Genomic DNA, 13,754 nt, shown 5'->3' with positions numbered 1-13,754 from the left:
TCAAGTCTATACTGATAGTTGAAGGATCTGATAAATGCATAAAAAACTTTGTGTTCTTTGTGTTAGCAATGCAAATGTTGTTTGTTTGATTCCCAGGAAACAAAATAAAAACACCCGAATAAACAAAGACTTAAAGAAAGTGTCTGCAAATGTATAAATGTAGTACTTGTCATTTAGGAATAAGTATTGATAATCTTGGAAATATAGTAAGTGAAGATTAAGAACTAATGATCATTTGAACATATAACCTGGAACTAATAACGAAAAACTAGAATATCGCATAGAATATTCATATCAAATGAATAAATACTTTCAATCATAGGCAACCCTATTGAAAATGAAAGGGAAAATAAATAAATAAAAATGCTATCGTTATTTATTCACGTGGTTTAAAACTGTATTCAGTGGAACACAAAAGAAGATATTTTGAGAAATGTCTCAGCGGTGTCCATACAATGGAAGTCAAAGGACACCAATGTTGTTTGGCTAAAAACATTATTCAAAATATCGTCTTTTGAGTTCTGCTGAAGAAAGTCATACAGGTTTGGAATAACATGAGGGTGAGTAAATGGTGACAGAAGTTTTCAATTTGGGGGTGAACTGTGGCTTTAAACAAGTGTTTATAGTCAATTGATTACCATTGCATTGCCGTAGGGTGCAATAAAGAAGTCTAACCAATAGATTATAGCAGAAGTATTTAACAAATGCATAACAGACATTGACACACTAGTGTCTTCTGGCAGAGAGACGGTGCTGTGGAGTTGAGAGATGAGTCAGTGAGGCGCGTGTTCACTCAGACTTGAGTGTTGAAGCCCAACCCACGGCCACTTCGCTCGAGACACACGCCGAACAGGTGATCCAGTCCCACCTGGGCAACAAAATATGAGGATTTATCCCGCTTTTAACCTTTCCGGATACAATGTTATTGACTCGTACTGATTCTGTCTGAAGAGTAACGCACTTCCCTTCGGAGTCATTGGGAATATTGGGCGAATATGAAAGTGACAGTATGTTTTGGAAGGACCCGAGTGGTCGTTCCCTGTGGGGATGGGAATATCCAAATCCACAATCTTATTCAGCAAGCGGAAATGCGATATAAAAAAGCCATAGCCAAGGTGAGTCGAGTTTTTATTATGTTGCTTTTGGGAAAACAGCGTGTCAACTCCAGCGCTTCGCTCAACATGGCGCTTTTTCTAGAAGAAAGAACAGGGAAGAGAGGGAGAGCGAGAGAGGGAGAGAGAGAGCAAAAGAAGGCGATATTTCTCATATTCCGGACTGAGTGTTTTCTTTGTGGTTGTATTTACGTGGTGTACGTTTATTACAATGTGTTGCATAACTGTGTAAATGGGTTATTTCTTGCATTGTTGCAACTTCGGCGCGTATACGCGCGCGCCCGTGTGTAAAACTTTACCTCAGATCCTGCATTGCGAGATGAATGTCGATTGTTTTTTCTCGAATGTCACAGTGAGATGCATTACGATGTTTGCAAGTCAACTGGAAACTAGGCTGGAAACTTCAGGAAGGGTTTTAGTCAAACATGTTTAACTGTTTGGTCTGAAACATGCACGTGAATTGTGCGTGCATGGATTAATACAATTTTATTAGTTTTACCTTTAGCAAAAAAGGCTGAGATGTGTCGTGTAGTAGTTCCAAGGCTGCTATCTGAAAGGTTGTAGGTTCAAACTCCTTTCAAGAATTGATTCACGAGCTGTCACCTTCGTGCCCTTGAGCAAGACACTTTACCTCAGGTTGGTACACGAGTGACCGTCATTGTAAAAATAGACACAAAAACATAAACGGCAATTGCACATAAAACCAAATGAAGGCATGTAGTGCAGATTCACAAAGTGTCTTAAAGGGGCAGTTCGCCTCCAAACAAGAAAATTGTCATCGGTTACCTTTGTGTTGTTCCAAATCTGTATAAATGTATTTGTTCTGATTAACACAGGGGAAGAATGCTTGAAACCAAACAGTTCTGGGGCACCATTGACTAACATAGTAGTAGGAAAAACGACAATGGTAGTCAAAAGTGCCCTAGAACTGTTTGCTGTCATACATTCTTCAAAGTATCTTCTTTTGTGTTCAACAGAACAAAGACATTGATAATGCGATTTTTCCTACTATGGTAGTCAATGGGGGCCAAGAACTGTTTAGTTAAAAGCATTCGTCCAAATATCTTTCTCCGTGTTCATACAGATTTGGAAAAACTCGAGGGTGAGTAAATGAAGACAGAATTTTCATTTTTGGGTGAACTGTCCCTTTAAGTACATTAATGTCGGGCTTAGTCTTCATGCGCAAGCAAGTTATTGGAAACCTGTAGAAAAGTGTGTACACAATGTTATATTTCTTTCGAGTTAATAGGCTTGTACGATTTGCATAATTTGAATGTAAGAGAGGAAATTGTATTTTTTCCAGCTCAATGCTCAGAGGTCTGTCTGTTTACTTATTAAATTGAGTATTGTCACTCATTGTGTAAAAACTGCATTGCTACAAGCTGTATTGTGGTTTAAAAGAGGCGCTTGTGTGTCTTAAATGTTTGGCATCAGTGTCATTATTCCTGTCCAGATCTTTTGTTAACATTGGTGTCACGTCCAAGTACTTCGGTTCGCCAGGATATTTCCCTTTTTACAGAGAACGTTTTCACATGGAAAAAAGATTATTCAGAGAGTTTGCTTTTTTTGTGAATAGGCAGGCTGCGCTGTTTTTGTTTGATGACAGTATTTGGCTCCTTGTTGAAATGCTTGGGACACCAAAAGGACAATGTGAACTCGTGCATATAAGAAAAGTTGTGCGTAAAAACGGTGTAATTGCAGACGCCACAGACTTGCACTACACGCATGCAGCAACCCACACCCCTGCTCGCATGGCTCAGCAGGCACACCTTGTACCTCTAGCTCAGCAGAATAACGGCGGCCGGCTATTGATCCAAGCCCGACTAGGTTTACTCGGAGGACTGCTGCTTACTCCAGAGCACACTTCATTCTGAGGATGGATCTAAGCAGGCTTTTTGGATCACTGATGTGCTGCGTAAGCGTCAGTGTGAGAAGGCTGAATTAGCCTGTGATCTATAGAGAGATGTGTCTCTTCATCAATAACCTTAATAAATTAGCCTCTTTATTTAGGAGGCCCAATCTTTTCATTCTTCATCTCAAGACACTTGTCTGCAGTCTTTCCATTGACTTTCCTGTGAGTCGATATAAATCCAGTATAGTGTAAGTGGCTGCAGACAGGAGTCTTGGGAGGAAGAAGAAAAACTGCAGAGTTATTTATTTTTTGAGACTTATTTATTTATTCTTTGTTTCTATGAGGAAACAATTAGGCTTAGCCTATACGTTTTCATTTGTTTTCATTCAATTAAGTGAGATTCACATATGTAGGATTTTAGAAATTAGCCTCAGAATTTTCTAGGTATGGAAACTGACACGATTCTTCTTTAAGACAAAAAGCGGACAAAGTAGCATGGACTTAAAATATCTGCCAGTTGTGACTAGACGAGGTCAAGGTTAAATTATTTGTGATGCTTTGATCTTTGCGAGCCCCTGTTGCTCTGAAATAACAGAAGCACATGTGAGGGGAACTGATGGGATCAGTGGTCAGTCGAGATCAGACCTCATCCGCGCTCCCACAGAACGTACGGCTGTAATTCCACACAAACCATACATTGTATTAATGGGAGTCACATACATCTGGATGTGTCTTACTGAGGGAAATTGTAGATGAACTTTGACTCTGGGATCGGAAATCCCTTCCTTTAAAGACTTCTCTGTGTATGTCGCCGGGACCTTAACTTCTGAAATGCATGTTATAGGGATAGTTCACTTAAAAATGAAGAATCTTGCATCATTTACTCATCCCCATGTAATCTCAAACCTGTATGACTTTCTTTCTTCTACAGAACACAACGGAAGATATAACATTGAACCCCATTGACTTCCATTGTATGGACCCAAAACAACTAAGACATTTCTCAAAATATATTATTTTGTGTTCCACAGAAGAAAGAGTCACATACAGGTTTTAAATGGCATGAGAGTTAATAAATGATCACAGAATTTTTATTTTGTGGTGAACTGTCCCTTTAAATGTCTATAAACAAAATAATAGCCTGACACCGTGTCCTAACCAAACGCGATGCGATTCTGCGACACGCGATAAAAGGTATTCCATGTTAATCAGAGGTTTTGTCCTAACCAGCCGCGACAGCGACAACGGCCGTTTTTATTTTAGAAACAGTTTCTATTTCTGCGACGTCGCGGCTGACAGCTCCGCCCACACAATTCGATGCAAGTTCTGCACCTCATGAATATTAATCGCCAAACATGGATGAGGACAGGCTATATACGTTTGATTACATACGTTTAGATTCTGAAATGATAGCATAGCGTTCGGTGAGGCATCACTGGAGTCATAAGAACAGGACGCATCTCTCTGTGTGCACTCTTCAGCTGCAGCGTGCGAGCGTGCGTGGACAGAGAAAAACTGTTATGATTGGCTGTGTTTTGTGATTGATTGTCGCGTCCCGCCCCTTTTTGGGTTAAGTATGGACAAACAAATTGCTTATCGCAGGAATCTCATTGCGTCGCGTTTGGTTAGGATGCGGTGTAATAGATTAAAAATAAAGACAAAGTAATAAAAAACTTGAGGATTGTTGAAGGTTACTGAAACAGTTTGTAGTTTATGTGATAAAGTACATTTCTTAAAGTAATAGAAAAAATTAAATTATGAAAGCAAAACGTTCTTTTTTTTATACCTTATATTTATGCAGTGGCATTCAGTACAATTGCAAGTGCCCAAAAGTCTTGTTTCTGGTGTTCTGTAGTAGCAAACAATTGAAAAATAACACTTACTTGTAGGAGCATGTTGGGAAGAGATAAGCCCATCATAGGAAATTGTATTCATTATGATAAATGACTTCTTGACCCCAAAACCTTTGATATGTTTTCAAGTAGCACATTATGAAATGCATCGCGCCTTCACAGATGTATAAATCTGACAGAATGAGAGATCATGGCGTTGACGTTTTATTTGTTGTTTTATTGTCGCATAAATAAAAGTGAAGTCATTATAATGTCTATGTTTCTGCTTAAGCAGTAGACAACCAATCAGATTAGAGAAGGACAGTGGCCTCAATGCTCGGCTTGTTTCCTCCAGCAATGATGTATTATTTTGTACCTGGCTTCAGATCACTGTGGAAGCATTAGATCGGTTACGGTGTAGGTTTCATTGTATTGTATTGTAATTTCACCTTCATGTTTAAGAGGTCTTTGATTCACTTTTACAGCCATTGTATAAGCTGACAGCTCGACATGTTTCATATTTTCCGATAACCAGAGAGCGGGAAAGATTGTTACTAATGTGATGCCAAGAAATGTACAGTGTAATGTTAGAAAATGACAGAAAGTGAAATGAAATGCATGTTTTCACACTTTATAAAAAATGTGAAAAGAATGATGTTGGTCGCTTTTAGAGTTAAAACATTTGGGAAGCAGCAGATTTGTTAAATGTCCATTGTCTGGAATTTAGCGCCATCTGGCGGTGAGGTTGCGAATCGCAACCAATGGCTTACTCCACCACTCCCTTTGGGAGCACTACGAAGGCTGACACGGAATTAAGATGTTGTCACGTAGAGCAGTTTGTCCGTTTAGGGCTACTGTAGAAACAACTTGGCGAATTCCGAGCCTGTCCTCCAAGTAAAAATGACTCAAAAGGTTATGAAAACCACCCCATATGCCGTTTTGTGCAGTCAGATAAAGACGCATTTACTTTTTCATTTGTAAAAGTATCAATGGTTTAATGAATGTTAATGGATTCAAAGATATTTTAAGAGCACCTAACCCCAATCCCACCCCTTACCCCAACCATAACCACTTTCCAACCATAAAACACAAAACACGAGTAAAAGTATAGTCACATGTATTTATTCCATTAAATGAACAGTATAAACGTATTATAAACAAGACGCGTTGCAAACCTTCTGAACTGAAGTGATATGATAACTTTATACAAGGAACTCCTCCGGGAACAGACATCAACACATCTTCAAACAAATCGGTAATTGTAACGAGAGCCAATAGCATTACACAGTCAAAGCTGACGCTGTCTGTCACGAGCCAGACAAAAACCAATGATATTTCACTGTTAAGGCTGACGTAACGTGGCGCCAGATTTGAATGTCCGGAAACACAGCAAAAACCGGAAGACAGCAGATGGTGATTGCTTTCGCGTTTGTTCCCCATACAAAATGATCATTTGGCCTCGGTAAACTTGGAATATATATACTTTTTAAACATCTGAACTGTTTTGTATCTGTTTTATGTTATTTAATAAATGAATGTGTTACGTTACTTGCTCAAAAATGCCTGAATATGTGTGTATGTGTAATGTAAATACAGTTATCACGACATTTTGAAATGAAAATCAAACCACAACACATGCTATTATTGCAAAATAATACCACAAATGCACATTTTATAATGACTGTAGGCAATAGTAGCAGCCGGGAGAGGCGCTAATTTAGTAAACGCTTGTGTTTGTCGTATTTGAGGAAGGGACAAACGACATATACAGTCATATGGGTTGGAGGATAGGTTATGAATTCCATATAAGGGGACCCGCGGTGTATGTAGATAGAAATAGCTCATTCTAAGGTAATAAAAACATTGCGCTTCATTATGTAAAGTCTTTATATACCTCTGAACTAGGCATGTGCCCGGTTAACCGCGGTTACCATTAAATCCTGCTGAAACCGAGTTGGCTGCGATAATGCAAAATATCGATTATTTTATTGATGCGTCGCTTGTCCGTGAAGCACGGCTCTGGGATCAGTAGGAAATGCTGCTCCATCTAAAAGCAGTGCGAGTTTGAGTCGCTTATAACGTGCATTTAAAAAAGCAACACCCGTCAAACATGATCATTATAAATATACTTTATTATCATGAAAATACCTGAGGAGGCTTGAGGATCAGTGATAAAAACATGTCCTTGCACATTTCCTAGAACTACTTGTGTTATGGTCTTCTTCTGCAGTGCGTATTTTGAGTTTCTGCATGAGAGCGCCCTCTAGCTTTCGGATGCAGCAGCATTTTACCGTACTTCACTCACAGATTGTGCATAAATCACGTGATATATATTTTCGGTTAACCAGGCATATGTCTACTCTGAACACATAGTTATGTATATTATATTGCATTTCTGTCAATAGATTCTCCCAAAAATTACACATTGGACCTTTAAACGGATGGTTTACCTTTTTATAATTTTGGACTTTTTAAAATAATTTTAGGATTTTATAAATTTGGATGCATGTTGCCAGTTTTCACAAGATTCATGTTTATATATTGTATAAGCATGAGTATTACGTCACAAACAGCATTTATTCCTGTCTTTCAGCAGTGGTAATGGGTGTGACGTCTGGGAATAAGCACTGCAAGTATTATTACAGTAGGTCATTTGTCGATACAAGCAAACCAGACAGAGGGAGTTTAGGTCTGTATAGACGAGGTTTAACGTATTTTTCACCTATAAACACAGAGATTTACGCTTAGATTGCACCAGATTAAGAGTTCATTCAGGCATGACATAACTGTATTAACTCATGCAAACTGTTGCTTTAAAAGTCATAGGAAGACCACCCCAATCTGAAGTTGTTCTGCATGTTTCTGCGGAAACGGGCTGGAAAATGTATTTCTGCATCAGTGCCTAAAACCTGTTGGTCTTGAACCAGGAAGCACTAATATTAGATGCCAAGATAATTCCCACTACAATATAAAGTATTTATCCATTCCTTCATTCTGTATACTCTGTTTGGGTCATTCTCACGAAACCATTGAAACATGAAGGCGCGGCGGTAATGATTTTTAATGTAAAACATATAATTCCGTAACACACACAAAAGATTATAATAAATATAATTGTGTTCTCCACCTTGCACAAAGAATCATTTTAACGTAGGAATGATTTATGTTTATATTTTATTGCATTTTCTGCTTAAAATCTCATTACCGTAATGCGTCCTGCTGAGTGCATGGTATGTTGTAATTTAAATAGTAAAATAAAATTAAAAAGAGGGACTCGTAATGGCCGAATCGATTACTGTATTTGTGTGTCAAAACTCATAAGACACAGAACACCACGATGTGACCCAAAGGTTATGTAGCAACGCATGCAGTGACATCAACATTCAGCGCTCGATTCATACATAATTGTCTGTGTAATTGTATTCATCTGAATGTGAGAGCTCATGGGCTGTTCATTGACCAGTCTCAATGATTCACAGCCGCTGTGAAGCCCTTCTCTGTGTGGGGTCTGTGGATCCGTTGCATTGGACAGGCGTGACGGATCCCCTGCTGTTTAAATCTGCAGTCTCTATTTGTCCACCCATTTAGGAGGGCCGCGTAACGCCGCCCCTTTTGTGTCCACCCTATAACCTTATAAAGCTCCATTTGTTTGAGAAAAAAAGCACATCACTCATCCTGACTTGACAGGGTTTCCCCAGCGACCAATTATCACTTTCAGTCTCACTGTCTGAGACTCTGGTGACCTTGGACCTTCAGCTACTGATATAAAGAGAAAGTATAGATGGATTTAACTGAATTTAAATTGTATTTTGCAGATTTTTCTGGAAATTAGGTGGCTTCATTAGGTATTTGTTTGGGTGTAATTAGGTTTCTAAAAACATTGCATAATATTAATAATAATAATAATAATAATTATTATTGTTATTATTATTACTGTTATATGCCTTTTTGTTTGTGAAGTATAAAACAGTATAACATATATATACATTGATAAATTGTATACATTGATAAAGTTTTTTTTACTGTTTACTGCCTATGCTCTTACTTACACCCTATTTAATCATGTTATAGCAAAGAAACTGAGATATATTTAGATATACTGTGAAAAGGCTGTATCTATAATGAGTAAGGTAAGAGGAAGTAAACCGAGTATGTATTAAGGAGAATGATAAAATCATAATGAATAACAAGTGATCTGTAAAGAATTATGGTTTGGTGGGGCAACATTAAGCGGAATTGCTGTTTTCTGAGTAATCATCTATTATCCTCAGGGAAACCTAATGTGAAGCCACAAGTACAGACAGCATCAATGCTGCGTGTGCCTCCAAAACCTCCAAGATTAATTGTATGTCTGTAAGGCATTTTATTATATGACTGTGATTTTTTTTCACGGCAAGAAATTGTTGGCAGTTAAAATGAAACTGATACAGATAGATAATGTTGTGACGCTTTAGAGAATTATAAATTAACAAATTCATTACATGTCTCAGCTGAAGCTTGACGTGTATTTGTACCGACCTGACATTACTTATTTGCATTCCTTCAGTCTTTATTTTTGCAGGTCTGTATTCAGTCAAATTGTTCAAAAATGTTACTATAAAATCTTTTTGATTATGTTTTATAGGATTTTTTTAATGTTATATGAAAGTATGTGTTGTAGGGCTGGGCGATGTGACAATGTTATCGTACAGTATATTGCCGATGTCTCGCAAATATCCCGATGTCGATTACAACAGACAGATACCAGACTATAATTGATAATAATGGAAAATACGTGTTATAACATTATCATGCGATGTAGGCTTTAGTGTGAACGTTCATGTTCATATGCCCAGGCAGTCAGTAACAGTGACAGAATTTTGGAAACGCTGTTTTGTTGGGTCAGTTGAATGTGCTGCTGTTTTCTGCCGGTCGCTGCACAGATAGACCAAGAGAAAGACGAGCTGCGTCGGCAAAGCAAAACCTCACGATCGCGGGGCTGTACCGGTGTTCGAACCCTGTCAGATTTTCCTACCGCAGGGCAAAATTTAATATAATCTAAACCAAATAAAAAAAATAAACAGGTATGATGATTTCACAATGCAAAATACCCTGTCAGATAGTCCTACCATCTTAAAATAAACACATAAAATAAATTTACAGCGTAAATATCCTCTCAGATTATCCTACCAACATAAAAGAAAGATGTAGGATTAATTTACAGTGCAACACCCAATCAAATTGTACCATAGGTATTAAACTTCATCACATCCCTGTGTCCTGTTTGTTCTGCAAAGAAAGCAACACAAAGCATCATTTACAGAAACGTGTTCACCCGAGCTCAGCAGATCTTGAACCAGTGACAGCACTGCTTACAGATCTGTGTAACCAGGTGAACAACCCAGTAGGTCATGTTACATTTACATTTACATTTAGTCATTTAGCAGACGCTTTTATCCAAAGCGACTTACAAATTGGGTAAACGATGGAAGCAATTGGGTCAACATTAGGACAACAAAGCATAAGTGCCATAAAACATGTCTCACAAAGCCTACTACAGTGTACAGAGCTAAGTTTTTTTTTATATAGATAGAGTAGAAAAGATATAGAAGTCAGAAATGATCGGTCAGGTGCTGACGGAAGAGATGTGTTTTCAGCCGATTCTTAAAGATGGCCACAGAATCTGCAGATCTCCTAAATGTTGATGTCGAGCAGTGGTTTTATGGATTATATTCAGGATTTGTTCATGTAGATTACTGTTTTAACCTATGTGTTTTATCAAACCCTAATTCCTCCGACTTTATATTTGATATCATTTTTTAATATAAATTGGACACGGTTGACAGCAGCAGATAATATGAATTTGTTTAGTATTGCAATATGCCAGAAATGTCCCACCTTTTGCCAAACAAAAGCAAACCACAGGCATGCACTACAATACTTTTCTGTAGTGCTTTTCAAACACTCATTTAGGATATTCAAACTAACCTTGAGTCACTGTTTCTTTTGTGACTCATTTATGGTGCACAAGTGCACTTTGATGCCAGCTAGTTTCGATTCTTTAAGTGGTTGTTTGTGGTTTACAGCGTGTGTTATTGTTCGAGCTCCATGGCAAACACAAGTCTCTTTAATGGCAAGTTATAAAAAGTAAGAGAGACAGACAATCAATGGGCGTCTTTCCGAACCACTTTTCCCAAAGTTTGCATGGAGTGGAGTCGCTGTGTATTTTGGCGGGAACAGCGGACCAATCGACAAACTGCTATCGTCTTGCTGTGTTACCGTAGATAAGCTTTGGTAGATGCCAGTGTCTAGTTTTGTTGGCTCGACAGCACATCTGTATTTGAAAAGACTATAGTATGTCTCTCTCTCGCTCTCTCTCTCTTCTCTCTCTCTCTCTCTCTCTCTCTCTCTCAGAGGAAGTGTGGATATGTAAATAATTGAAATGAAAGGGCTTATTTTAGATGTATGGCTTTTTTAAGACCTATATTTCCTTTAGCAAACACCTACTCCAAGCCACGCCCCCTGCCTGCTTTGGCACCGCCCCTGACTGTGGTTACCCTGTGACTCATCAACAGATACCATTCACATGTTTGTTTTACAATTGTTTCACTTTTCCACTGGTGCCCTCTGGAATGTAAATACACGGCACACTGAGTAACTAAGAAACCCTTGGGAGTCTAGAAAATATATCCCATAATGCATCAGTACTTGGGGACTTTGCCTGCTTTTCCAAAGCTTCAACAATCCTTGCAGCGTTCATCATAAGGACTGTTATGAATTCATATTACACAATGCCTTCATTTTTCCATTTACATCAATACGATCTCACTTTCCTCTCAGCCTGTCCAGCTCTTACCTCACAGGAGCATTTGATTTTGATTCATTGTTTCCTGAGTGCAAGTGAGCAGCTGAGCTGTTGTCAAAAATGGACCTACAGTAGGATATACTTTCCAGAAATAAGGAGAAATAAGTGTCTCAGAATGTTTTTGAAGCAAAAGATGGTTGAATTGTGAATGCATTGTAGTTTTTATACCACTAGTATAGTGGTAAATAGTGGTTTTCATAAAACAAAACAAAATCGTTCCACCTTCAATCCACAGAATAAAAATAATGTATGGCAACAGTTTAAAGTGTCCTGATTCTGCATTAAAACCACAAACCTGGCAACCCTGCTATATTTGATGTTATTAATATTTATATATTTCGCAGTTGTTTTCTTTTTTTATAGTTAATCTTCATTGCACATGAGATTTTTGAGCTATTTACATTGAGGCTGTAAAATTGTTACCCTCATACTTAATAACTTTAAATCCAATATTTAGTTTGAGCTCACGAGATGGGCAAACAACAGCCTGCAAAGTTTAAGCATCTCTGTTTCCCCTATTTGTTGAAAAAGATTTGACCTTCAAGCTTTGTTTTTTATCTAGTTGGATGGAAAGTGTCAGCGATACTTTGATTCACAAGGACAGTTCAGAAACCACCAGGCAGAGTTGTTAACTCTATAATACCACTCTACATCCTGTAGTGTGTAGGAAAAGTCATTCGATGCTTTCAAGTGTCACCAGTAAGCTTTTGAAATAGTGCACTTAAAAGTGTCAAACTCGTTTTTGATGAGTTTATTATGATTTTCCACATAGATCGTATCCCGAAAATCTGCTTTTGCACGTCATTTGATGTACACATTCCATTGCTGTTGCTGCAGAGAAGAAAGTGCACAACTCTTACACGGAGACACTCCAGGGCAACAATTTAGATTTAAAATTTTTCTTTAGGTTGTGTCTTTGTTTTGCCTGTCACACCTTAAAGGGCTAGTTCGAACAAAAATGAAAATTGTATAATCATTTACCTACGTTGCATAAAGACGCATGTCTGCGCAGCCCGTGTTGTATAAAGAAGACGCGTGTCTGCGCAGCCCACGCTCTATAAAGACGCGTGTCTGAGCAGCCCGCGTTGTATAATGATGCGTGTCTACGCAGCCGTGTTGTACAAAGAAGACGCGTGTTTGCGCAGCCCACGCTCTATAAAGACGCGTGATTGAGCAGCCCGCGTTGTATAATGATGCGTGTCTGCGCAGCCCGTGTTGTATAAAGAAGACGCATGTCTGCGCAGCCCACGCTCTATAAAGACGCGTGTCTGAGCAGCCCGTGTTGTATAATGATGCGTGTCTGTGCAGCCTGTGTTGTATAAAGAAGACGCGTGTCTGCGCAACCCACGCTCTATAAAGATGCATGTCTGAGCAGCCCACGTTGTATAATGATGCGTGTCTGCGCAGCCCGTGTTGTCTAAAGACGCGTGTCTGTGCAGCCCGCGTTGTAAAAAGAATATGTGTGTCTGCGCAGCCCATGCTCTATAAAGACGTGTGTCTGTGCAGCCCGCTTTGTATAAAGAAGATGCTCCTCACTTGATAACTTTTTTATTAAATATAAAATCAGAATAACAATACAATCAAGCCTCACTTTATAACTGTGAAGCTCACGCTGTACAGTTGACACACGCCTGAATTTATAACTATCCAGCTCCCGCTGTATAAAGAAGCTGTGTCTCTGCGCAGCTTGTGCCTATACGCACCTCACTGTAAAATGCCGCAGGGCGATGTCATCCCTACCCTAAATGACATAAGGGTTCAAAAATGATGACAGTTTTTTATGGGCTGAAATATCCCTTTAATTCTCTGTTTTTCTCTTGTTGGCTCTGGTTACTCTTTAGTGTAAATCTGTGTGATTTTCTAGCTCGATTAATCTCCACATGGCAAGAATCATCAGTTTGATCCGTAATATCTTTTATTGGTTAAACAAGCAATGGTTATAAGTGATATGCAGAATTTAATACTTTAGGTTATTACAAAATATATGAACTATCGCACGCTTACTAGTGTGCAATCATGTGCAATCTTAATTTTCACAGTTTGAAAGTAATCAAAAATTGCCTCTTATAAACAGCAGCTGTGCTCTCCTAAACAAAATTTCAATAGCTGGCAAA

General features: G+C 38.6%; 1 protein-coding gene across 3 annotated transcripts in view; it reads left to right on the top strand.

Annotated features, from left to right (window-relative positions):
* Positions 1 to 788: 788 nt before the first annotated feature.
* The window catches only part of pard3aa (par-3 family cell polarity regulator alpha, a), a 426,846-nt gene continuing 413,880 nt past the window's right edge, over positions 789 to 13,754 (top strand). For 2 of the 3 annotated variants that reach the window (XM_057322207.1, XM_057322205.1), the window contains exon 1: positions 791 to 1,115. In XM_057322207.1, coding sequence (XP_057178190.1) covers positions 996 to 1,115 — 120 coding nt within the window. In that variant the 5' untranslated portion in view covers positions 791 to 995. Of the gene's footprint in view, positions 1,116 to 13,754 lie in introns of all 3 variants that reach the window. The other variant, XM_057322206.1, reaches the window with a different exon arrangement.

Source organism: Triplophysa rosa, linkage group LG23 (assembly GCF_024868665.1).
Source record: "Triplophysa rosa linkage group LG23, Trosa_1v2, whole genome shotgun sequence".
Classification (NCBI taxonomy): domain Eukaryota; kingdom Metazoa; phylum Chordata; class Actinopteri; order Cypriniformes; family Nemacheilidae; genus Triplophysa; species Triplophysa rosa.
Note: the sequence above shows the minus strand (reverse complement) of the source record. Positions and strands in the feature narration are given on the sequence as shown.